This window comes from Delphinus delphis, chromosome 6, assembly GCF_949987515.2.
Source record: "Delphinus delphis chromosome 6, mDelDel1.2, whole genome shotgun sequence".
Lineage (NCBI taxonomy): Eukaryota > Metazoa > Chordata > Mammalia > Artiodactyla > Delphinidae > Delphinus > Delphinus delphis.
The window spans coordinates 34,338,493-34,364,484 of record NC_082688.1 but is presented as its reverse complement, the minus strand read 5'-3'; the positions used below and the strand labels follow the sequence as shown (position 1 = coordinate 34,364,484).

The 25,992-nt window shown below is 48.9% G+C and overlaps 1 protein-coding gene across 6 annotated transcripts in view; it reads left to right on the top strand.

Moving 5' to 3' along the window:
- The window catches only part of CCDC180 (coiled-coil domain containing 180), a 56,634-nt gene that overhangs the window by 22,147 nt on the left and 8,495 nt on the right, over positions 1-25,992 (top strand). For 3 of the 6 annotated variants that reach the window (XM_060014471.1, XM_060014469.1, XM_060014473.1), the window contains 18 exons: positions 149-264; positions 1,314-1,440; positions 3,078-3,117; positions 3,246-3,664; positions 5,382-5,608; positions 8,698-8,873; positions 10,381-10,561; positions 11,327-11,473; positions 12,144-12,288; positions 12,480-12,596; positions 13,875-13,973; positions 15,972-16,091; positions 17,956-18,128; positions 18,382-18,437; positions 18,548-18,626; positions 19,624-19,701; positions 22,820-22,886; positions 23,660-23,801. In XM_060014471.1, the coding sequence (XP_059870454.1) occupies positions 149-264; positions 1,314-1,440; positions 3,078-3,117; positions 3,246-3,664; positions 5,382-5,608; positions 8,698-8,873; positions 10,381-10,561; positions 11,327-11,473; positions 12,144-12,288; positions 12,480-12,596; positions 13,875-13,973; positions 15,972-16,091; positions 17,956-18,128; positions 18,382-18,437; positions 18,548-18,626; positions 19,624-19,701; positions 22,820-22,886; positions 23,660-23,801 (2,509 nt within the window). Of the gene's footprint in view, positions 1-148; positions 265-1,313; positions 1,441-3,077; positions 3,118-3,245; positions 3,665-5,381; positions 5,609-8,697; positions 8,874-10,380; positions 10,562-11,326; positions 11,474-12,143; positions 12,289-12,479; positions 12,597-13,874; positions 13,974-15,971; positions 16,092-17,955; positions 18,129-18,381; positions 18,438-18,547; positions 18,627-19,623; positions 19,702-22,819; positions 22,887-23,057; positions 23,318-23,659; positions 23,802-25,992 lie in introns of those variants that run through there. The other 3 variants (XM_060014470.1, XM_060014472.1, XM_060014474.1) reach the window with 3 other exon arrangements.

Here is a 25,992-nt window from a genome sequence, read left to right as displayed (position 1 = left end):
TGGTACATTTGGTGCCCCTTTTGTAGAAAAGAGCCTGCCCGGGGCACCTGGACCTCAGCTCCAGGGGCAGGGTCTCTGCGTGTCACGTACACTCGTCGAGCTCTGGTAACTCACATCTGCTTCCTTCTGTTTGGGGTGTGGCTACCAGGCCCAGGAGGCTCACCTCGATAAGCTCTTGGACCAACTGAGGCAGCAAAGCTGTGAGAATACCCTGAAGTTACACCTGGTAAAGGCCAAAGATTTTCTGAAGAATATGAAATGCAGGTAGGCAGACCAGACGCCAGAAGGGGATGGCCTGGAATTCATATTCAGGATCAGAAGGTGCCTGCCTAGGGGCCCAGCCCAATGATGCCTCCAACATCAGAGATCACTGTGGTTCTTTGCAGCTCTACCCTCAGCCAGCAGAAAAGGTTTCAGGGAGAACTTGGATCAGAAAAGTTTATGGAGGGAGGTTTCTATGCCATGGAGTTTAAAGGTCAAGAGCATGGACCCTCCCCCCACCTCCTTAACTTTTAAAACATACATGCTTTGTTAAAGAAAAAAAAAGTTAACAAATGCAAACATGTAGGAAATTCTCCTAACTTCTGCCCAAGTCGTCCTTTTTGTGAACACAGACGTTTATAAATGTGGTTATGTATATACACATACAGTGTTTTTAAGATAAGAATTGTTGTATAACTGCAGCTTTTCTTCATTTTTAAATGACCATCCGTTCATGAATACGGATGCTTCGTAATGAATTAACCATCCTCCAGTTGATTAGCTTTTTAAGACGGGTGCCAGTCTCTCAATATTAAAAGCAGTTCCCTGTGAACTATCTCGTAGCTTGGGGCCTTTGTAAGGACTGGTCACAGAAATGGAACTGCACTACCAACTGACTGCAGTACTTAGAGTCAGAAGTACGTTTTAAAGCAAATAAGTAACCCCCTGAACCTTGGTCTTAACTAGGGAACAGACAGAAGTCTGGGCCTTGGGGTTTTGGAGTGCTTGATGGGATAATATAGGTAAAGTTCAAGGACAGGGTTAGTACAGTAGACAGGAAGTGGGAACCCATGTTACAACATGCAGAGAACTCTCTCACGTGTGTTTCCTAAATGTTCTACAAAGAGTATGTATTCTTTGTATGATCAGAAAAATAGCAAAACAAAGCAAAGACTGTTATTGTAAAAGGAAACCTACGCAGTAGCTCTGCGCAGAGCTAAATGCCAGATACAAGCCCACCTCCATGTGGTCCCAGGCATGGCTCTTGGCTGGGGGTCTCTCACACCCAGCTGACCCCCCTTAGACAGGGGTCTCACCTCCCTGCCTCCCAGGTATGAGAGTTCTCATGGCCTCCTGACAAAGGAAGTGATGGAATACCCAGCGATCATACTGAAGGAACTCAACTCCTACAGCTCTACCCTCAGCCGACACTTCTGTGTTCGTGAAATCTTTGAACAGGTATGGAAAGGGATACAAAAAAATCCCAGCTGCTCACGAAGGAGCAATGGGGAGAGGATGACATCTAGGTCTTATTTGCCTCAATTTTGAATGCCTCTCTGGACTGTGGGGAGTTAGAATCTATGTCAGGACATCAAGGAGTGAGAAGCTAAAAGCGTCTCCTAAAGAGACCATCTCTTCTCAGATTAAAAGAGGTTGAAGGGCTCAGAATCCAGGCCTCAGGCTTGAATGGAATTATAATTAAAAGGCTAATTTATGTGACTCTTTGAGTTCCGTTCACCCAACTCACCACTGCTGCATAACCCTCCTAAAATACAGCTCTGAGGTACCCACTCTCCTGCTCACCAGCTCTGCAGCCCCTACCAAACCCAGCCCACAGTCCCTAGATGACCTCAGAGGCCCCCCGCATCTGGGTCCCGCCCTGACTCTCCCTGCTTCAGCAAACTCCTCACTCTTCCTACATCTGCCACTGCCCCCTGCCCTTCCTCACCCTGCTCCTCTGCTGGGATCCTTCTGTTTCCACACACCCCAAACCCACCCATACTTCCAGCCACTGCCAGTGACAGGATCCCCCCCACTCACTCTGACCCTCATCTCCCTTTCCTCACCCCATCACCTCTCCTTTCCCTGAACGGGCTTGTACGTTGGTCACTGTCAAATGCAGGAGTTCAGGGCATCCTACTGGAAGGGGTTTTCTGAGGGGCAGGTGTGCCCTCCTAACTTTCGTCCAGCTTCCACTGCCCTCAGCAGTGTCCTGCACATTATTCAGACACACTGAGTGCTCCCTGGTAAATGCACGAATGCCCGGAGTGTCCTGGTCTGACTCTCCCAGAGTTGGCTCTTTCCCACACACGCACCCAGAGTCCTGCACAGCCAGGGCTGAAGATACTTGTGGCTGACACTGAACTTGGTGAGGGTTTCCCATAGGTGTGGGGTTCCTGACTCCTCAGAGAATCCCTCCCCCAAGCAGGGATCCGTGTCCCAATTGCTCGTGAATGCTTCGTGGGGCACCTGGCTTGAGGTGGAACTCAGGCTGTCGGTGGGGAAGCTCACTATCTTTGAGATCAGTCTGGTTGCCTGGGTTAAAGTGTAGGTGCTACTGTGGTCTCCGTGTCACAGGGAAGACACTGAGCCCATTGGGTTTAAGGGACTTGCCCAAGGTCATCCAGCTTGTGAGGAGCTGGAATTCGGATCCACTCTTATCCATGGCACACTATACCCAGAACTTCACCCACAGCCTGTGAGAGAGGGAATCTGTAGTGTTGACGAGGGGGCTCCCAGATCTTGTAAATCATGTTCATTCTGTATGTTTGCATCCAGCACTGGGTGTAGCAGATTCCTGCCCCTTTGTTTGCATCCCTCCATTTATACTTTCTTGCTTTTTGCTCCAGATCACTACTAAAAATGTGTCAGAATGAGATTTTATTCTGTGATTGCCATTGTGTGATGAAAGCTTTGCTAGCCTGCTTGGGATTAAGGAAAACTGATTGGGAACACCCTGATTACCCCTGTGAAATAAGTGGTCAAGGCCTGCATCAGATGTAGAAGGGGAGGGGCGGGGCCTTTTCCTTAAAAGAAAAGATACGCCCTCAGAAGTGGCACTCTGCTCATTCCATGTCCGTGTTTTTGCCTTGTAGAACCTGGAGGGTGAAGTCATCTTCCGACTGAGGGCACCAGGTAACACTTTTACAATTCAAGTCTGAGTCTCCCCGACTCCACGCTTGTATATCTGGGGTCTGGGGAGGCCCAAGCAGGCTGTATTGGTAACCTGTCTCTTCCTGGGCTTTGGGCTTGGTCATCAACAGAACCACATGAAAAGCAATTCCAGGAGAGAAGGAGAAAACTGAGGGGAAAACAAAGGCCTAAAGCAGACGCGAGCAAAGGTGAGGAAAGCTTAAGTAGGGGAACGAGTTCCCTCAGGCCAGTGGAAGAGATAGAAGAAGTAGAAGATCAAGAAATCGAGTCCGCCACCACTCAAGAGGTGGTAGTAAGCCCACAGGAAAAGTCTGTACTGAGTGAAGAGATGGATGAGTCCAGAGGGGACTCTATTCCGGGATTAGAAGAAATGCATGTTGAAAGAGACAGCTCCTTAAAATCACCCCCGAACCAGGCAAACATGATGGTTCATGAAGAAGAAGAGGAGGAGAAAAAGGAAAAGGTGGAGGAGGAGAGGGAGGAAGAGGAGGAAGAAGAGGAAGAGCGTGAGAGTTCATCTGTGGATGAGGTAGGCCAGCAGCGGATTCACGCTTGGGTATGGAAGGTGTGCTGTGTTCACTCCGTGTGTCCCTAAGACAAGCTGGGGTCCCCAGTGGCGCAGTCTCCACTGGGCTACATATAGAGAATAACAAATGTCTGCACACCTTTTATTTTTGTCAGCAGGGATCCAATTCTTATCTCACAGCAATGCTTTTTTTTTTTTTTTTTTTTTTTTTTGCGGTACGTGGGCCTCTCAATGTTGTGGCCTCTCCCGTTGCGGAGCACAGGCTCCAGACGCGCAGGCTCAGTGGCCATGGCTCACGGGCCCAGCCGCTCCACGGCATGTGGGATCTTCCCGGACCGGGGCACGAACCCGTGTCCCCTGCATCGGCAGGCAGACTCTCAACCACTGCGCCACCAGGGAAGCCCCCAGCAATGCTTTTTAAAATTCACCTTCCTCTCCTCACATCCCATCTTGCAACCTACTCTGAAGTCACCCCTCGACTTTCCTCATCCCTCCTCGGTCCTCCCTCTTTCCCAGCTCCTCTTTATTGTGTAGACCAACTTAGCCCCTCCATTCCTTCTCTCTTCCCATTCTCTGCTTATGTAAGAAAAAAGATCCATATCCAAGCTGGCAGATAGCTCCCCTTAGAGTGCAGGGAAGTAACTCTCATATTAATAAATCTTGTCGGGCTTCCCTGGTGGCACAGCGGTTGAGAGTCCGCCTGCCGATGCAGGGGACACGGGTTCGTGCCCCGGTCCGGGAAGATCCCACATGCCACGGAGCAGCTGGGCCCGTGAGCCATGGCCGCTGAGCCTGCGCGTCCGGAGCCTGTGCTCCGCAACGGGAGAGGCCACAGCAGTGAGAGGCCCACATACCACGCACACACAAAATAAATAAATAAATAAATAAATCTTGTCCTCAAAACACATTCAAACTCACAGAACAGTAATTTGAATTCCATAATCATGAAATTGCAAACGACTCTTTTCCTATATTGCTGTGGAAGAATTGGCATATGAGGCCTCTTTTTGAACAGGGACCCCAAACTCAAATGCCCACAGACATGCAATAGAAAAGAGGGCTGGACACCAAGTGTAAAATAGTGACACATGAGAGAGGCTACTGTCTTAGTCCTCTCAGGCTGTGCTAACAGAACACCACAGACTGGGTGGTTTATAAACAACAGACATTTATTTCTCACGCTTCTGGAGGCTGGGAATTCAAGATCCAGGCGCTGGCAGCTTCAGTGTCTGGTGAGGGCCTACTCCTTGGTTCACAAATGGCTGCCTTCCTTCTGTGTCCTTACATGGTGGAAGGCGCAAGAGCTCTCTGAGATCTCTTTTATAAGGGCACTAACCCCATTCATGAGGGACGGCTCTGCCTACATGACCTAATAACCTCCCAATGCCCACCTGCAATTACCAGCACACTGGGGATATGAATTTTGGAGGGACATCAACGTTCAGTCGATGGCAACCATGCAGCCATTATTCAGTTCCAGCCAACAATGCCCTGTGGGAATGTAGGCTCAGAATTTCCAGATTTTCTGATTTCAAAAAGAAATCAGAAATCCAGATTTTTAGGTGGAATTTCCCAATTTTAAAAGGCACTGTATGGGCAAAAAGCAATCATAGGCAAGATTTGTCCCACAGGTTTACAACCTCTGATGTCACGGAACCTGTGGTAGGGATCACCAAGTCTGTTTGATGATGGCAAGTCTAAAGTCTTGTTTTCTGCTTAGGTCAGAGCCCAGGAAGAGAGTCTGGGAGCGGTCTCCCATGAGGAAATGGAGTCCTTCACAACGTCCAGTGGGAACACTTATTTTGTCTTCCTGCCCCTGGAACAAGAAGAGAGTAGCAAGAGGCCCCATTCCAACCTTTCTGCCGTTCTCTTCAATGACACTTCCAGTGCCAAGGTCCTAGAACAAGTGATCATTCCATCCAGACTAGTTTTAGAAATTAAGAAACAGTGAGTAAAAAACCCTTTTATTCTCATTCTCCTTGAGTTTTATTAACAAGGTGAAATAGTATAATGGAAGATTGGACTCGTTTTGGAAAAGAAAACACGTAGGTAACTGAGGGTAGACATGAGAAGCACAACACAAAGTAGCAGATGTCCAGGGATTTTTCGCAGTCACAGATATCCTCTGTGAGAGTGAGCCCTCTGCCTGTCCCAGGATGACTTGCTGGCCTGGGCCTTGTATCAATACAGAAGAAACAGGGTTTTCCCTAGAAGGTGTTTCTGGGTTCTAGATCCTGGCATGTCTGTTAACATTAGAGTTCCTTTTCTTTTCTTTTTTAGGAAAATTATATAGATATAGACCGTAGTTATGAGTATATCAGTATGGTATTCTGCTCTGGTTATGTGACACATTTAATGTAGAAAATTGAGAAAAATACAATGAAGAATATAGAATAATTTTACCACTGAATATCTACTGCCCCTAACTCCCAAATTTCTTTCTGGTCCTTTATGTTTGAATTTGGAACAAATGTGAAAATTTGCATTTGGCTCTTGGATAGCATTTGCATTGCCCTCCTGATACTACAGTGTCATAGCTAGGACTAACCAGCTAGAGATCACCTGGTTAGTCTACCTCCCATGTTTACACATGGACAGGAGACCAGAGGCAGGGAGTAGAAGGAGTAAAGTCAGGCCTTTGGACTCTATTCTCCTTCACCTCAGCATCATCTCACCTTGAAAATGTCTTCTGACTTGAACCTCATCCTCCTCCTTCCTCTGTCACAGGCCATTGTCTGCCCTCTCCATAGACCAGGGAATGAAGAAAAGCAAGGACCACCATCGGAGCTAATATTTATTGAGAAAGTTTAATACTCTCAATAACTAAGAGAGGGGTACTGTAATTAGCTTATTTTACAGGTGATTCTAGAAACTGAAGCTCAGAATTTATAACTTGGATAAGATCTCTGAGATAGGAAGTAGTTAAATCCAGGATATGAACCTAGACCCTGTAATTCCAGAGTCTTGAACCAAACACTATGCCATCTGGCCTTGAGACCAACCAAAAAAATAGTTCTGTGTTCAACGGATTGGATTTGAATGTTGAAGCATAGGATACATACCGAAAAGTATGGAAATTATGAGCATAACTCAATTAATTACCCAAAGGGAACACACCCAGTAATCAGTACCCACAGGAAAGACAGCACTACCAACCTCCTTCATGTACCCATCTCACGTCACTGCCCTCCCTTACCCAAGGATAACAAATATTCTAACTTCTGAATTAGTTTTACTTGTTTTTGAACTTACTTAAATGGAACCCCATGGAATGTACTCTTTTATATCCGGCTTCTTTTGGTGAACATGTGTATACATTTCTGTTAGCTATATAACTAAGAGTGGAATTGTTGGGAAATTGACTTATATGTGTGTCCATCTGTCTCAGAGGAGATACAACCAAAAGATACTGCCAAAGAGGTTTCAAAAGTGGTTTTGTTTTAACAGTTTACAGCAGTGTATGAGAGTTCCAGTTGCTCCACATCCTCACTTGGTTTTGTCAGTAGTTTTTATTTTAACCATTCTGGTGTATGTGTAGTGGTGTTTCTTTGTGGTTTTAATTAGCATTTTCCTGATGAGTAACAATGCTGTGTACCTTGTCATATACTTATTGGCCATTTAGTCATCTTTCTGTGAAATGCCTAGCCAAATTTTTTGCCCATTTTTTTTCTGGTGGATTGCCTATCTTATTTCTTATTAATTTATGTGAGTTATTGAGCTCAGATACGAGTTTTTTATTAAATACATGGCAAATGTTCATCCTGCTCACTGTGCTTGCCTTTTTTGCTCTCTTAAAGGTATCTTTTGATGAACAGAAATCCTTTTAATAAGGTCCTAGTCATCAGTTTTTTTCACTAGGGTTAGGGTAATTTCTGTCTTATCTAAGATATCTTTGCTTGCCTCAAGGTCATGAAAATATTCTCCTGTGTTATCTACCATAAATGTTATAGTTTTAAACTTTCATAGTTAGATGTACAATTCAACTGGCATTGATTTTTGTTTATGTATGAGGTAGAAGTCAGATTCATTTCTTTCCCACATGGATAACCAGTTGACCCCAGGCCATTTGAGAAGACTCTCCTCTCTCCACAGCTCTGCCAGGCCTCGCATCACCACCTCCCCCTGATTGATTACTGTAGCTTTATATTAAGTCTTATTATCTGGTGGTGTAAGTCCTCCAACCTTGACGTCCTCCAAGATTGTTTTGACTCTCCTTGGCCCTTTGTATTTCCATATAAGTTTGAAATCAGCTCATCAGTTTCCGAAAGAAGACATTTGCCGAGCTTTTAATTGTTATTGTATTGGATGTGTAGATACATTTGGAGAGAACCAACATCTTAACAATATATAGCCAAGAAAATCACTCTACATTTTAACAGGATGAAATAATAAACCGGGAAGAATATTTGCAACTCACATCTCAGTCAAAGGACCTCATGTTCCCAATACATAAAGAGATTCTAGAAATTAATAAGAAAAAAGGCAACTACACACTAGAATGATGGACAAAAGATATTAATGGATAGTACACAGAAAAAGAAATTTAATAGTCTTAAACACATGAAAATATGCTCAATCTCAGTCATAATATGAGAAAATTGTCAAATTCAAGAGTTTGACAGTACATTCTGAAGCTATGGATAAATAGGAACTTTTATTCATTGTTGATGGGAGTTCAAGTTGCCTTGCAACAGAAGCAGTTTGGCTGTATCTACCAGATCCACAAATGTATTTCAGGCTTTGATTCAGTAGTTCCCTTTCAGGGAATTTAATCCTATAGAAATTGTTCTACACTTGACACATGTACGAGGTTATTCATTGCAGTCTTCTTTGTAAGAACAAATGGTTGGAAACCACCCAATGTCCTTCAACAGGGGGTCTGGCTAAATGAATGATGGTCCACCCAAACAAAGAGATACAGTGTAGTGGGAAATAAAATAAGGAAGAAGTAGTAGAAGGGGGAAGCACTTTAAGCATCCGTGTGGAAAGATATCTCCCTGGTCACAATTGCTGACCCTCGCTGGTCTCTCCCTTAGGCTTCGAGCTGGCTTTTTTGAGCACTTAGAGAAGTGGTTTGACCAATGTGCCCTCAATGCCCGGGTCATCGTGGCCACCAAGATTGATGAGCTGGATTCAGAACTGGAGCTGCGTCTGCACCTGCACCAGCCAAGAGCCCAGCTCATTGAAAAGGACATCCACGACGTCAGGGCAGGTACTGCAGACCCCCGGTGTCTGTGCCACCGCAGCCCTACATTCATTAGCAGCTTGTACCACGCAACGCTTAGCATGTTGTCATCACACGTTGGAAGATGTGCGTGAGGGTTCATACCTCCCAGGTTGGCAGAGAAGGTTGTACTCAGAATCCTCATTTAAGGTTTTTTTTAAAGAAGGTGTGAGATGCTGAAATGAAGAGTATTGTCCTATTTTAGCTTTGTGGATCCCAGATATGCTCACACACCTGTCAGACACACACCTGCATGGCAGATACCCTAGAGGCAAGCCTCTAGTTCAGGAATCAGAGCTAACAGGTTCAACCTGTCTAGCTGTGGGATTCTGGGCAGGTTACCTGACCTCTCCGATCCCTTCCTAACCTGCAGAAGGCATGCTGTTGGTGGTAATTAACTCTTCTTGAAATGGTACAGTGAGGAATCATGAGCATCTAGCATAAGCCAGAACCTCCAAAAGTGGTAGCCATTATTTTCAGCTTATAATTTTTAACACTTAAAAAGACGTGCCATTTCTCTCTAAGGCAGAGGGCTCCATTAATTGGAGGGAGGGCACTTTTATTTGGATCCTTCAACGGCTCCTGTCAGGTTTTTAGTCGAGTCACACTTCAAGCTCCATTATTGACCCTGAAAGCTTCCAGAGAGCCTCCACGTGACCCCACCCAACCTCCTATTGCCTGGAGCAGCGAAAGAGTGTGGACTCCAGAGGCCCAATGCTTGTGGCCTTGGGAGACCAGCTTCACTTTTGGAACCTCGTTGTCCTCATATGGGAAATGTGTGCGTTAATTATAAGTATAAACAAAGATGCTCCCTGAAGGCTGGTTTCCTTCCCCTTCCCTGCCTCCTGGCCCAGTGCATAATGTGAAAAACGAGGCTGGAGAAGCAAAGCCCCAGAATCGCACCATTTGTTTTTGGCAGAGCTGAGACCATAGCACTTCCTCCACTCCAGGCAGTAGGAGGTGAGATGAGGTGAGCTGGGACTCTCTGCTAACTCTAAAGGCCTATGATGGAGCTCTTGAAGTCCATTGTAACTGAGGCTCATTGGAAATGAGAAGCCACTGATATAAAGGGACACATGCCAACTGCCCAGCTTTGTGCTGGCTCTTTTCTCCCAGGCCTTCGCATCGAGATCCCTGCCCTCCCCAACACCCATCCCACCTGCTCCTGGGGTGGGAGGTGCTGTCCGTCTCCCAGGCTTTGTTCCCTTCTGCTGCAGGCAGGGTATCTCCACCGCAGGAACCTCGCTGATCACAGCCGGCCAGATCCTCCTCTCCAGTTAAAGACCCAGGGCTGTCTCATATTGGCCTCCCTGAGATCTGTGTCCATTCCCAGGCCAGGCCCCGGGGAGGGCAGTGGGGACAGGATAAGGGACCTTGGCCTGAAAGGTCCCTGCTCTGTAGCTGGCCCGGGAGAGGCACATCACTGTCCAGGAAAGCGCTGTCCTGAGCTGGCTTGAGATCCTGGAGGGCCTCATCTCCCCTTGTCCTTTTCCAGCCGAACTCTTGCTTCACCAAGAGCGGCTGGACAGCCACTGTGCGGGGGTGATGGAGATGCTGAGGAAGGAGAGGAGGATGTTCTGCCAGTTCCAAGAGGAGCAGAACATGAGGAGCAAAGACTTCCAGCGCAAGATTTGCGACATGGAGCACATCTTCTTGAACGCCACCAAGAGCCAGAAGTAAGGGCACTGGGGGTCTCAGCTGCAGCCTCGTGGCCCTAGAATCCCCGCCAGGTGGCTGTTCTCAGAGGAGTGGTTACCCCACACCCTGTGGGTAATAGAAGGGTCAGGGTTTCCAGAAGGGTTTTCACCTCTTCGCAAGGGTGCAGCTGTGTGAAGCGTCTGGCTGGGGGCTGGGCGCTGGGGGTGGGGGAGCAGCCAAAGAGAGAAAAGGGTGCCCGTGGTCAGAGTGCCGGGGTGCAGATGATGTGCCCTGAAACGTCCATGGTGGGAAGGACCGCTCCTATCAGGGGAAGTCAGGAAGAGCTTCCTGCCGGAGGCCCTCCGGCCTGGGATGGAGAAAGGTGGGGAGGGGGCAGGGTTCCCCCGTTGGAGAGGAGCACTGGCCCGGCTCGAGGTGGAGATGCCCTGATCTCAGGGCAGAGTGAGGGGTCCCAGGAGGCCCCTCAGGGGTTTGAGGTGAGGTGCCTGTGAGTTATAGCGGGTGGAGGGAGGAGGAGGCGGAGCCAGTAGGACCTGGGGATTCTCTTAGCAATCTGGTGGCAGGGGCCGGACAGAGGAGAGGGCTGCCCTCTGGTCCAGCTCACTGAGAGCCCCACATGCACTGGCATCGTGAATTTCCTTCTAAGGCCTCTTTTTCTACCCAGAGAAGACAGGCAGTGGTTCTGGTGACCCCACAGCTGGGCATGGCATGTGGAGCTCAAGCCACCTCCCAGGCTGACCGCCCGTGCCCAGGTCACCACCCTGCCCTCCCGTGTCCCCCAGGCTGGTCACTCTCAGCAGCACTCTGCACCAGGAACTGCTCAGCTACGTCGACGTCGTCCAGGTGTCCCTGCGCAGCTTCCGCCAGTACCTGGAGGAGAGCCTGGGCAAGCTTCGCTACACCAACGTTGAGTTTGTCAGACACTGCAGGTGAGAGCCAGCATCTGGGGCCTCTGTGGGCCACTGGGCTTCCTCTATTGAGAGGTGGTCTTGTTTGCCTCTCCGTTTTTTAATAGGGACAAAATATCCGTAACATAAAATGATCCATTTTAACCATTTTAGGCGTCCAGTCCACTGGCATTAAGTACATCCACACTGTTGTGCTACCATCACCACCATCCATCTCCAGCACATTTTCACCCTCACAAATTGTATCTCTAAACACTAACTTAAACACTAAGTGTCCATTTCGCCCTCCCCCAGCCCCTGGGAACCACCATTCTATTTTCGGTCTCTATGAATTTGACTACTCTAGGGACCTCGTAGAAGTGAAATCACACCAGATTTGTTCTTTTGTGTGTCTGTTTTTTTCACTCAGCATGCTGTCTTCAGTGCTCATCCATGTCACAGCATCTGTCAGAATTTCGTTCCTTCTTAAGGCTCAGTAATATTCCATTGTGTGGATGTACCACATTTTGTTTATCCATTCATCTCTTGATGGACATTTGGGTTGTTTCCCTGCTTCTGTCCTTGAGCTACCTGCATTTGTTTTTCCATGGTCTTGTACTTTTAATCTAAAGCCTTGTCAACCACAGTATTTGGACTGGGTGGAAAGGTTCAGGTCTGATCAGTGGATTTATTTCTCCCAAATTATTTTCAGATTGTTCTCAGAGGGAGGCAACTTTTCTTCTGAAGAAATTGACTCACTGTGTCATCGACTGGAGAAGGAAGCTGCCCGGATAGAGTTTGTTGAAAATTTAATCATGATCAGGATGGAGAAGATGGAGAGCGAGTACCTGGACCAGGTGAGCAGGCCCCACCATGACCTCTAGCCAGGCTCCCGTCATACCCGCTTACAAGGTGGTTGCCTTGCTCACTGCCTGATAGGCTGGTCAAGCCCCCTTTCCAACCATTAGCTGAGCCTGTCCCCCTCTGCTTCTAAAGTCCAAAAGTTCCAAATTAAGCCCCACTCCTTTACTTTTTCTCTTTCTTTAAGGCTAATGATATCATCAACAAGTTTGAAAGTAAATTCCATAACCTGTCTGTGGACCTTATTTTCATAGAGAAAATCCAGCGGTTGCTGACAAATCTGCAAGTGAAAATCAAGTGCGAGGTAGGACAGATTCATTCTTCCTCTGCCCCATGGGACTTGATGTTTATCACACACACCTGCATGCCAGGCACTGTCCCAGGTGCTGGGGATACTGGTGTGGTCTCTGCCCCATGGGACTTGCACTCCAGCCCGGAAGTCAGAGATTAAATCGTAATAGTTTCTAACATCCACTGAGTTATTATGCACCATGCAGCCTACCAGTGGGCTTATTTTGATTAACTGTGTGAGTCCTCACAAGAGCTGTGTGAGGCAAGTACCGTTCTTATCCCCATTTTAGAGATAAGGAAACTGAGGCAGAGAGTCATTAAGTGACTTAGGGCAAGAACACAGAGTTCTTAAATGGTGGAGCCAAAATGTGAACCCAGGTCTGACTGACACCAGAAATTCAGGCCTTAGACATGCCAGGCCATCTGGGCTACAGAGGCCATGAGGGCTGTGTGAGGTGCGTGGGGATGTAGAGGAGAGGATTTCACCTGGACTAGGAAAGTGGTGTTTCCCAAGGCTTGATGGCGAAGGAAGAGCCAGCCAGGCAGGAGGGTGGGGAGCAGTGTCCTGGAGAGATCGTGAAAAAAATCCTGGGAAGCTGGAGCCAAGGTGAGAGAGAGAGCTCGAGCAGGAAAAAGTGGGGAGCAATGAGGCTGGAGCGGGGGCCGGGTCAGCAGGGCCGTGTGAGCTGGGCTCCTGGTGCTGGAGTGAGGGTCAGGGCAGTGGGGACAAGGGAAGGGTGCTATTTATTACAATTTTTTAAGCTGTATAATCTTGAAAAGTTTCTTCAAAAACATCACTTGATGGTTTCTCTCTCCCTAATGTGTTGCCATTTTTACTTAACCATGCCTTTCTGGAGGAACGTCTGGTGGGTTTCACTTATAATATACACAATGGTGTGTTAGACATGCTTGCACTGGAAACTCTGATGGTGTCCATAGGGTGCCTCCCAGAGCTGGAATTACTGGGTTAGAGCATGAATGTTTTAAGGCTCTTTGTACTTTCCAGGTGGCTTGTACAGACATCCCCTCACCAATAGGGCATGAGTGTGTCCCTCCTAACGCCCTCAACCAGTACTGCAGGTCACCAGTTTTATTTTTAAAACTTACTATTTGACAGTAAAAAAAAGTCCTTTAAATTTGCATTGATCGAGTTTCTGATATGACTGTGCATTGTTCCCCCGAGTTCATTTTTTCGGTACTTAATCCACCTCTCAGATAATGATTTGCGGAACATTTTCTTGATCAAAATAAGTATTCTAGAAACAAATCTCAGAACCTCTGGTTTTTCTAGGTTGCAAAATCCAATTTGCAAACAGATGGATTAAATTCTTCTCTGGAGCAGCTTCAAAGCAAGGTGCAAATGTGCCGAAGCTCAAGGGGAGATGAAAAAGTAAGTTCTCAGTGGATACTAAGTTATGAATAGTAAAGGTGCATCAGGCCAGAATCGTAAACTGGAAATAAACTTACATCTGTGGTCAAGATTTCTCCACCTCCAGCGGGGCCTCTGAGCCTTCCTACTTAACCCCTGTTTTATTCAATGGAATTAAGGACGAGAAGAGAAACCAGCCATTGCCCCCGGCCCCTAGCACCTCCCAGGCAGGCATCTTGAGGCCAGTGAGCACAGGGGCTTGAGTCTGGCCTCCCTCCCCCTCTGATGTCACCAGGCCGCCCTCCCTGTAATTGGAACGCAGCCCTGGATGAATAACAGAGGCAGGACTCTGCCCTCTGAACAACCACCTTTTGTTCGATTTTCCTTTTGTTTTGACCATTGCACATAAATTGGTTACTTCCATTTCCTGTGTATAAGCTGTGAAAAGTCCAAATTGGAGCAAAGTCTGGGAGAAGCGAGGTTCCAGGTGCCTGCCAGGCCCTGACCAGCGTAGCGGGTCTCTGCGTGCTTACATTGTTGACTTGCTTGTTTTTCTGCCTCTAGTGCATGTCTCTGTCCCTTGTGCCACCTGCACCCTGGTCACTCCAAGTAATCTTTTCTCCACAGTTCAGCCAGGCACTCGAGAACCAGATGTCCTGGCCAGGGGTTCTGTCTTCCATTTCAGTGACTAAGTTGAGGTTTTATTGTTATTAGCACTGAGAGGACATTTATTTTTCTATCTTTACTGCTTTTTCTTGCATAGTTACATGTGCTTGGTGAAAAAAGTTCGAACATCCACAAAGCACAGAGTGGAGGTCCCGTGTACCTCTTGTGTTCTCGTGCAGATGTTTCTGCACATATATGGGGGGAGCAGGGGAAAACCAGCTTAATCTGCTGTTACCGCTTCAGCAGGCCCTTTAGGGACAACTCTCTCTCTTCAGAGCAGAAGCATTTGCTCTCCCACATTTCCTCACTTCCTATCTGATGTGTCAGGGCAATGGGCAGGGTACCAGGGGGCTTGCACAGACCCTGGCCTGGGGTGGGGAGCATTTGCTTGAGCGGGCGGGTGGTCCTGTGTTGGCGGAGGACACTGTTTGGACTCTCCTGCCGGGTGGTCATCAGGAGGCGGAAGCAATGCATCAGATGCTTGGTGAAGGCAGTGGGGACCAGGGAAGGGTGTGCCCAGGGCCATGTGCTCAGTGCCACGTTAAAGAAGACCTTCTGGCTGCTGGGTGCAGAAAGGCAGGGAGGCAGGTAGGAATGAGGCAGAGTGCCAAGACCGAATAGTGTCACCACTCGAGACTCCAGCAGGGACATGTTCCAATCCCAGGGTTGAGCAGCAGGGGAATGGGCGGGATTCAGGGTGCATTGGAACTGAAGGGAGTGGGAAGAGGCCAAGGCTCCACCTGGCCTGGGTCATCCATTAGGTCAGTGAGCCATTCAGGGAGCAATGTGTGGGGACCACTGAGCGCTGTGCGTGCTGCTTGGGGAAGGTGAACATCCTCACGGGTGTTTCCCTGCCCCCTGCAAGGTATGGTCTGTGGGATTGTTGCTCTAAGGGGTCATGTATTTGACGTATTCGATCTGATAGCCAGATCACCCTCCAGAAAGGCTGTGGCCATTTCCCACCTACACGCCCTCGCCATCTTGGGCCGAATATGTCCTTCTACACGTAGAGCATTAGAACTAGAAGAGATCCGAAGGAACATACTGTGTCCCCATCACACTGACGGGGAGACTAAGTAGAACAAGCTTAAATCATTTGCCCAGAGCAAACCCCTAGAACCAGGAATAGAACTCCCGATGCCCCATCAGGGAAGGATCCACTGCTGCAGTGGAGCCACCTGAGAGAGCCAGCCCAGGGCTCCCCACTCCCACAGGGCCCTCCCTGCAAGTGAGGGGCCTCCATGGAGCCAAGAGGTGTCCTTGCAAGCCAGCCGGTTCCTGCAGTTCACATGGAGTCAGCCTGCCTGCCCGCAGCCTGCTTCCTGTGGCTTTTTTCCTCCATGTTCGCACTAGATAGTGACCACAGAAGACCTCCTTGGCCTTGTTCGAACTTGGAAAGAAAAACTGAGCCCGAGGATTCAGTATCTCAACTGCAAGCTGAACATGGTATCTGTGACTCAAGTGGTCCTTACCGTAAGGAACGGGATGGGGTGGCCATGGGGAAGAGCGGCTGAACTGTTGGGTCCGGGCGTCCAGGAAACCCGCAGGGCTCAGCACAGCCCAAGGCAAGAAGATCTCCCAGGCCACTGCTGGAAGTCAGGCCTGCTGGGATGCCTTGGAAAGGCCACAGGCCTCAGATCTGGGTTCCAATCCCAGATGGGTCTCTTCCCTGCACTGGTCTCTTAGGAGACCCCTCGCCTCCTGGCAGCACCTCCTCCCGCCATCAGGGCCCACCAGCTCTCAGGGCAGCCTCACCTCTCAGCCTCTTCCTTCCCACCCGCTGCCGTGAGCAGCTACCGGCTTCTCTCCACCCCACCCCCATGGCCTTGTCCAACCCCCCGTCTCTTGCCCACGTGGCTGCCCTTATCCTCTCACTTCCCCCATGATCCATTCCCAGAGCTGCAGCCAGACCTCATGTTGGACAAGGCCAGTCTTCCCGTGTCACTCTCCTGCCCTTGGGACAAAATCCAGACCTTTTACCTAGACCTGCGCAGCAGCCTCCTCCGAGGTCTGCCCTCCATGGGCACTTCATTTCTCTGGCCCCGTAAGAGGCCTCTTCCCCCAGGCCTTCTCTCACCCCCTGGTTTTGGTGGCATGTCCCACTTCCCCATGAGCCCACAGACCATGCAGTGAGGTCTCCCTTTTAGGAGCCGTCTCCCCTAGACGGTGTGCCCCAAGAGGGCAGAACCTGTCGCCCTCACCCCACCCTCTCTCACCAAGCTTTAAACACCAGAGGCGCTCAACCAGCTGCCAGAAGGGCTGTGACAGAGCCAATGGGAGCATAAGCGGACACCCCTCAAGTTCTGCTCTGGCCACCCTCAGGCCCTGCCTCACACTGCCACGCTCTGAACCAGCCCTTCCTTCTTTGGGGAGGCTCTTCCCGCTGTGCCACTAGCGCTAAGCTTCCATCACACCATCAGTACTGCACCCCACAAGGTGAAACTTAGGAGTCCAGCTGGAGTCCTTCCCTTACAGTGCTTACAGTCTAGCACTGAGCCAAGATGCAGGATAAAATAGGGAAGAGTTCACCTAAGCACTCGTGGTGGGCCACCACTCCCACCCTTTCTCTAAGGTCCAACTCGAGGTGGAGGTGGCCACTCACTCATCCACGTACTCATTCACTCACTTGTCCGTTGGTCAGAAACACCGCCTGGGCACATCTACGGGTGGCCTTACAGGTCCATGACCCTCAGCCTCAGGGAAGACGCTGGAACTTCCCCTTCATAACACTGGCCCCATTTTTTTTTTTTTTTTTTTTTTTTGCGGTATGTGGGCCTCTCACTGTTGTGGCCTCTCCCGTTGCGGAGCACAGGCTCCGGACGCGCAGGCTCAACGACCATGGCTCACGGGCCCGGCCGCTCCGCAGCATGTGGGATCTTCCCGGACTGGGGCACAAACCCGTGTCCCCTGCATCGGCAGGCGGACTCTCAACCACTGCGCCACCAGGGAAGCCCTGGCCCCATTTTTGACCATTTATTTGTGGTCAAATAAATGTCTTGTCTCTCTGACCAGACTGTAAGCTCCATGAGGGTAAGGGTCACATGTGGCCTCTTCATCCTGTGTCCCATACCCAGGTAGAGGCTTGCAGAAAGCAGGCACTCAAGAAACATTTTTGAAGCATGCACGTGTGAATGAATGAATGAATGAATGAATGAATAGTCCTCTAAGGTAGATATGATCACTGCTACTTCACGGAAGGGAAAAGGGAGGCTCAAAGAGGTCAGGCAGCTGGCCTCCAGCCACAGCACCTGGGCAAGGTGGTGCTGGGACGGGAACCCAGCCTGCCTGCCTGCCTGCCTGCCACCCACACAATTGGGCCCTGATCTTTGGCCTTCAGGACAACATCTTGACCAACCTGGTGGTAGAGAGTGACATCCTGGTGTCTTCAGAAGCCCATGAAGAAGAGGCCAAGGTAGACATTGTCACCCCCGAGTCCTTCACCCAGCCAAGCCGCATGGGGAAGTCCCTGATTGAAGACCCAGCTGTGGAGGTGGTCAGGAGGATCCTGCAGTGAGTGGCCTGGGTGTGCACAGTGGGGCCCTGAGCCTTCGGGAGCCAGCCCCCATGTGAGCCCACCCTTGACAGCTGTGACCTTATGCGGGGGCTTCTCCTCTCAAAGCCTCAGCTTCCTCTTCTGAAGTGGGGCTCACGATTGGGCAGACTCACGTGGCATCGTGGGCTAACTGGGATGGTGCCCAGTGCCTGGCCTGAGCCGTGCTTGTGGTCACTGGGGAAAAGCTCACATCCTTTCCTTTGGTTTCAGATTTCCTGACTCCAGATGTCCAACCCAGCAGTGTGACAAAGAGCGGTCCCAAACAGGTAGAGGCAAACAGGTCTCAGGGCACCGGTGGTGGGGCAGCTGGTGGTGCCACCCGGCCCCACCTCACCTTGGATTCTCTGTTCTTGTCCTGGGTGCTCGTCACCCAAAGGCTTGAAGCGACTGCGGAGCCGGGTAGACAACTCCGTGAAGAAGGGCTTGTCCACTGCCAGTGCCACCTTGGCAGCGAGGTAGAAAGGCTAGGCTGCCTGCGATCTCCCCGCCTCAGACCCCACCCCGCCACCCTTTACCAGACCATGTCCTCAGAGTGCACCTCCTGTGCTCACAGCCCTGACACTCCAAGGGACCCCACAAGGGGCCGGCTTTGACACCGGCTTTAGACTGGTCTGTGCTCACCCCCGCCCAGTGGCTTGGCTCACATGGCCTCCCACCCTGGGAACCTGTCCGGGTGTTGGGTGGTTTTCCACGGTATTGTTTGGCTTCCTGGATTGCCGCTAGAAATAGCGATCTGTCCTCCTGCGAGTCTGACTTCCACAAGCCGGCTTCCTGAGTTATTTATTGTAGCTAAGGGGTTGGTGTCCTAGGCAGGTTGTTGCAGCTTATGGGCCAGAGTTCTCTACTTATATATGGTCCAGCTGTTGTCCATTTGCATATTCAGTCTCTCAGTGGTTACCAATGAAGTACATGTTGCTAGGGCTGCCAGATAAAAATTCAGGATGCCCAGTTAAATTTGAATTTCAGGTGAACAACACGTAATATTTTTAATATTATATATGTGTGTCCCAAATATCGCATGGGATGTTCACTAAAAATTTCTCATTGCTTATATGAAATTTGAGTTCTTTTTAAAAATTTATTGTTGTATAGTTGATTTACAGTGTTGTATTAAGAAATTCAAGTTTAACTTGTATTTTTATTTGAAAATTTGGCAACCCTACATGTGGCTCAACCTAGTTTTCTTTGGGTCCTCACCAGAGAAAAGGATACAGATTTCTGGGCCCGAACACCTCTGTCCCTTGACCACTCTCGGCAGCCTTGTGTGGGTTTTAGTGGTCAGGGCTCCAGCCCCGCGATAAGGCTGTCTCCAGAGCTGCCGAGCGGGAGGGAGCATCTCGAAGCGCAGGGCCGCACAGGCAGGCCCGGGGTGGGGGGGGGGGCTCACGTGGGCTCAGGTCTGCCTGTGTTCATCTCCAGCCTCCAGAGCACTGACACACCTTTGCCCCACAGCATCACACGGTACACCAAGCCCAACAGACTAGATAGAAAGTACCAGGTGCTCGGAGACAAGCCACCTCCTCCGGCGGAGTAAGTGTCAATGCCATGTCCTTTAACTCCATTTTAACCTGTCATCTTTGTCAGGGGGCAGCTAAATCTAACTCAGCCAAGGGAAATGGGAAGTAGGGGGCAGAGCAGGAGAGGTCGGCATGGGGATGGGTAAGAGTCAAGATTGGTTTGTCTCAGCCTAACTCACCTAAATTTATTGAGAGATAGTTCCACCAAATTTAGACGTTCACCAAGAAGCCATTCTTCTTTCCTTTGAACAATAAGTTCATTTCTATTCAGTCACCTTTTGTTCCTTAAGGGCCAGCTGAACCGTCTACTGAGACTTGGTAGTAGGGCAACCAGTCAAGGGGCTTTCTAGACGTTGGGCCTGAAGCACCCAGAGGGGCCCACTCGGGAGTAGCTCCTGGCATTCCAGTTGCCCATCGGCCCACTCTAGCTGGCAGGGCTTCTTTGGATCCTGGAGGAAAAGCCAGCTACAGAACAACCTCGAGTCCCAACAGGGACCTAGATAGTCAGGTTTCAGCTCTCAGTGGGGAGTTGTAGGCAGATATTGGAGGAGACTAGAAGAATTGAGATTTGGTAAGAACTGACAAAACGTACATGACAGTGAGATCCGTGCCAGTTTCCAGGGAGGTCACAAAACCTCAAAGCCAATGAATAGGGGTAGAATCTACTAATCACGAGAGAGTGCTATAGTTTCCCACTGAAACATAAAATTTATGTCGCCCTTCTTTTTGATTCTTGTTTACAAAACAAGTCTGGTCTCATTAGCTTTGCCTGATTATTTACATAAGCGCAGCAGGCGTGGTGACTGACCACCTAAACTTTTTACGTTTGCGTCGCTGGAACTTCTCAAAAAGAATCTCAGATTAGACTCTTAAAAGCCTCTTGAAGCCAAAAAGGCGAGTCAGATTTCACCTGCAGTACCTATAGATTTGGGTGAAAGCCTCTCTTCTTGAGGTCCCCACAGTACCTTCAGGTTTTCCTTACTCACCTGTGAGGCTGGGAACCTCATTAGCCAGGTGCCAGGTGGGTTTTCCCAAGAGGGCTCTGAAGCACTGTCTCCATCAAGTCAACCTTAGTTTCTTGAAACTGTTTGGTCACGTCTGATCCCATGCATCGTTGTCCATATGACATTTCAGTCAAAGCCTTGGTTATACATCAATGTTTCCAGTTACGTCCTGTTACAAGGAGGACAGCTTTTTGTGGAATTCACACAAATAATTATATTGCCATAAAATAAGTAAACTTAACAAGAGTTTCCGAATTCTAGAGTGCATATGAGCCGGTGAAACATCCAACCTCTTTCAAATTAGCCCTTTTTCCTCTTTAGCCTCAGGCAGTTGCTTTCAGGAGTTCCTCTGTCCCTTGAGAGCCCTGATGGGGACAGGACGCCTGAATTTAGGTCAAGCGACCGTAGGGAGTTGAGGGCTGGAGTGGGAAAGGAGAGGTCTGGCAGGGTGGACAGAGAGACGGGCGAGGTAGGGCTATGAAGGGGTCATATCAAAGGAAGCCAGGGAACTGAAGGGAAGGTGGAAGGTGGCAAAAGGAGGAAGAAGGAGCATAGGCGTGATGGGGGAGAGAGGTCTTGGGGGGGTCTCCCCTCCAGTTTGGGGAGATCTTGTTTCCCCAAGAAGCCAGTGAGGTTCCAAATTATCCTTAGTAAAATCACGTCAAGGTCATGAATCCCACAGTGGAAAAGTATTTGGGAAAGTATAGTGAAAGCATGCAGAGGAGCCTAACGTTTGCTCGAGGGGAGAGTTTTTGTCAAGGTCAACAGACAGCAAATTACTTTTCCAGAAAGCAGTTGGGAAAGGTATAGTGAAGGCCATAAGTTTATGCCTTTTGTGCAGGTCCGTGGGTCCCTCTACCAAGGAAACCATCTATGAAGAAGAAAACGCTTGCATGATAAACCATATGCAATACTTTTTATCCCAGTTAAAAATGGGAAAAAAACCCTAAAGGTCCAAAAATGGAGGATTGTAAACCACGGTGCATACATACTGGATGGTGTCACACAGCCATTTAAAATGATATCATAATGTAGGGGGAACACTTTTAAGTGTGCAGAATGTAAAATGCCCATGAACCTAGCTCCAGACCAATTTAAAAATCAGCAGAAGGAAATACAGTAAAATGTTAGCATTTATTTTTTTCTTCTTGCTTTTCAGTTTATTTCTAATTTTCTTTAATTACGATGAATGAATTTTTAAATGAAAGATCACATGAGTAATATACATGTATTTTAGAAAATGCCAAAACTGATGTGTGTGTAAAGCAGTCACTGCATCACTTTATAGAAACTGTGAAAAAATAGCTGTCCTACAGGTACATGCAGTTCTAACACATCTGTCCCTTATTTCAGTCTTAACTGTTGAGACAGTTGACCTAACCGACAGGAATATTCACTGGATCTGTGCAGGTTTGTTCAGTAAAGACCTCGTGTGCGCACAGTCAACCCAAAGGCCAGAGGTACCAGAAAGAGGATGTTTGGTCCTACAGGCAGTCTTGCTCGTTAGACTAATATTTATAAGAAATCATTCTTTCTTCCCTCAACCAAGACTGAGGCACTGATAGGTGCAGGCACAGCGATGGGACAGGGGATTCCATGGTGAACAAAAACAGACACACAGTGTGTGTCCTGGTGGACTTCACCAGGTGCTGGGAGAGATGGGGCTAATGTCCAGTCACACAGATCAGTCCCCAGTCCCCCTGTGGGGAGTGCTGTAAAGCTGAGGGCCACGAGAGCATTGGAACAAGGCAGTCAGGAATCACCGCTGAGCCAGGATCTATGGAAGAGCAGGAACAAACGTGACCAAGAGGAAAATTGGTGTTCCCTGGAGAGGAATCAGTGTGAGCAATGGCCCTGGGGCAGGAATGAGTAATTACAAGAAGTGATGAAGACAAAAGAGAACAGAGACACTTGGAAGCTGCCAAGCTCAGCTTGTCACATGCAAGAGGCATTCAACTAGATGAACAGAAATATTAGGTGGGGACATGCTTGGGCATCCCGAGCTGTCCAACTCCAGTTCTGGCCGGGCTGCTGAGTACTCAGAATGTTCAGTCCCTTTGGCTTTGTCCACACCGTTTAGTGTGATTAGACAAGGCCTCTCAGGGATCTGTCTCCTGTGTGTTGCAGGGATTTTAAAGGCATCATCCTGAGCCTCCTCTGGGAGAGCAACGAGCACCTGCTGACCATGGTAGAGGTGAGGGCTCTACCTGCCCCTTTGCCATCCGCTGGTCACACGTCCCCAGTGGGCTCTGCCTCCTGCCTTCTGCTGATAATGGCCTTTGGGTGAAACTGAACAAAGGGGACTGCAGCCCTCATGACTACAGTCCCCAGCTTCTGTCACCTCATGTGCTGTCTTTCATCCTAGAAATTCAAGCTCATCCATTCATTTACCCATTTGTTCAGCCACCAACCGTTTCTTGGCTACTGTGTGTCAGATACCGGGTGTGCCAAGAGGAACAAGCCCCGTCTCTGTCCCTGAGAGGCCGGCACCCAGCAGAGGATGACAGACACGGTGGCACTACAGAGGGATGGGTGGGGCCGTGGGAGCAGGGGGCCTCTAGTAGGAGCGACCCAGGGCTCCGGTCCAGTGCACCCCACACAGGGGTGTCTGTGTGCTTCCTGTCTGCCTCCCCCTGGGCTGTGAGTCTTCAGAGAAGAGCTCTGGGTCATCCGTATTAGTGGCCCAGCTTGGCGCTTCAGAGAAAGCTCTCGGCCTGGTGGGTGGAAGACCCATTTTAGTCTTGAAAGATACCTAGAATTATACCATTGGCTCGCTCATGCCTCGCACAGCCCTGGGATACTGACAGTGGTGACAAGGACAGACAGGGAGGAGGAGCAACCCTGGCGGAGAGGACAGCAGTAGAGAAGGCCAGGGGGTGAGGAGAGCACAGTGGAGGATGCCAAGATGCTGAGCCAGAGCCCCCTGGGGAGGGGCCTGGCACCCACACTTTCAACCCTTTCCTGCAGGAGTTTTACCACAAAGACAAGCACTCAATCACCAGGCCCGACTGCATGTACGGAACCTTTGACCAGTGCGCAGAGAACATCTGCAGGAAGATCCTGGTGTACCACAGCCAGGCTGACGAGTACCACAACTCCTGCCTCATAGGTGGGTGTGGCCAGCAGATGGGCTGCAGGCCAGTGGGGTTGGGGGCACAGAGCCTCTCACGGCCTGAATGCTGCCTTCCTGACCTGGAGGTCACTGGGGAGGCAAAGGAGCCTCCCTGTGAAAAGCTGACATCTTACAATTAGGTAAAAACCTTGATCAGATTTAACTGGGGAGAAACAACAATGCCAAAAAAAATTCACTTTTCTTGAGAAATATGGTGATTTGTATCACTAAAAATGTTTCATTCATTGAATAGATATTTTTTACAGCTTTACTGAAACATTCACTTAATGAATTTAATACATTTAATTTTATTTAATTTTAATGTATTAAAATACATTGAATTGTACACTTTACACCCATTCAGTGGCTTTTAATATAGTCATAGAGTTGTGCAACCATCACTGTGAATTTTAGAACCCACTGTCCCTCCATCACATCCCCAGCCGTAAACAACCGCTAATCTACTTCCTGTCTCTCTAGATGTTCCTATCTGGGCTTTCACATGAATGGAGTCATGCAATATTATTTGTTCATTCGGTGATAGACATTTGGTTGTTTCCACCTTTTGGCAATTGTGGATGCTGCTGCTGCAAACGTTCACGTGCATGTTGTGTGTGGATGTGTGATTTCATTTCTCTTGGGTTTATAACTAGGAGGAGAATTGCTGGGTCATATGGTGCCTCTGTGTTTAATCATTTGAAAAATCCTTCCACAGTGCCTACTGTATGCCTGGCCTGTGCTGGGTTTGGGCTATGATGAACTTGATAGACATAGCCTCCTAGAGAATAGGGACATGAAAAGAGGCAGGCAGGATACATCTTGCCATTTATGTTTATTATAACGTCCTAAAGGGAGCTGTGAAAACACACCCATAGGTCCCGCCCCCGTTCCTGTTTCTCCATGTCCACAGCTATGTGTGTTTTATGCAGTCATAAGTCCTGATTATTTCTGCTTGTAAGGCAGGGAACCTGAGGGCCCATCACAGACCTTCTGTGTTGGTTGAGGGGCAGCACAGGTAGAAGAGGGAGAGGATTAGGGGACGGCCAGACCTGGGGTCAAGACCCAGCACCGCCATCTCCCAGCCATATGACCTTGACCGAGTCACCTTCTCTTGCCTGTAAATGGAGACAAGGATAATACCCACCATGCAAGGCTTTTTTGAGGATTAAGCCCCTCACAGCCCTGCCATATGCAGGGGAAATCATCAGCAGTGGCTCTCATTACTGTAGCTGTAGAATGACGAACGGAAACTACGGGCAGCATTTTGTTTCTCTAGCTCAGTGTTTCCCCATGTGAACTCTGTGGGATCCCATCCTATGTGATCTTCCTCAAAAGAGAGGTTCCCTGGTCAAATGGGTTTGAGAAATGCTGCAGATTATGTCCCTCTCGGGCAGATTGACAGTTCACATTAAATGAAGACTTCCATTTCCTTCAGGGAGTCCAGTATCCTGACCAACTCTCCCACTGAAAACATGTAAAAATCCTGGATATAAAACTTTTGTGGTAAACTTTTAAATGCATGGATGAGCTAGCTATAAAGTAAGAAACATACAGGGCTCCAAGATTAAGTGAGAATAGGAAATCAGAGATAAATTGAGCAGTGACTCTGGCTAGTGCCACGAGGGCTTTGCTGACTCCCAGGTCCACTTGAGCCTCTGTTTTCATGGCCTCCAGGACACTGGGAACAGAGACCAAGCACCAGACGACCCAAGGTGGGCAGTCTGAAAGGGCACAAGCCACAGAAAACTGGGTCTCCACAGGGCTCCCTCTGCATAGTAAGGAGAATGAGACAGAAACCATATCCCCTCCTCCCCCAGTGACTAGAAGGAAACTGTCTTGTTATAAGCCGTGGCACTGGATAAAGAAGAAGAAAAACTCCAATGAAAATCCGTAACTGTAAGCCAGCTCTTATGTGGTGTTTAAACCTGAAGTCACACTTAGATAAACCTAAATTCAACTTTGTGTTTGTGGATCATCCATAAGACCTGTAGCTGATACCTTAGCTTAAAATGATTTTGAGTCAGTCATGCCCAGATGCTTGTTTAGTAGAGATACTACAAATCCTCTCCAGAAAAGCCCACCTTCCGTTCAGGCCTCCAGGGATTCCCACAAATAAAATGCCCAGAATAAGAGTTCACCGCAGGGCTTCCCTGGTGGCGCAGTGGTTGAGAGTCCGCCTGCCGATACA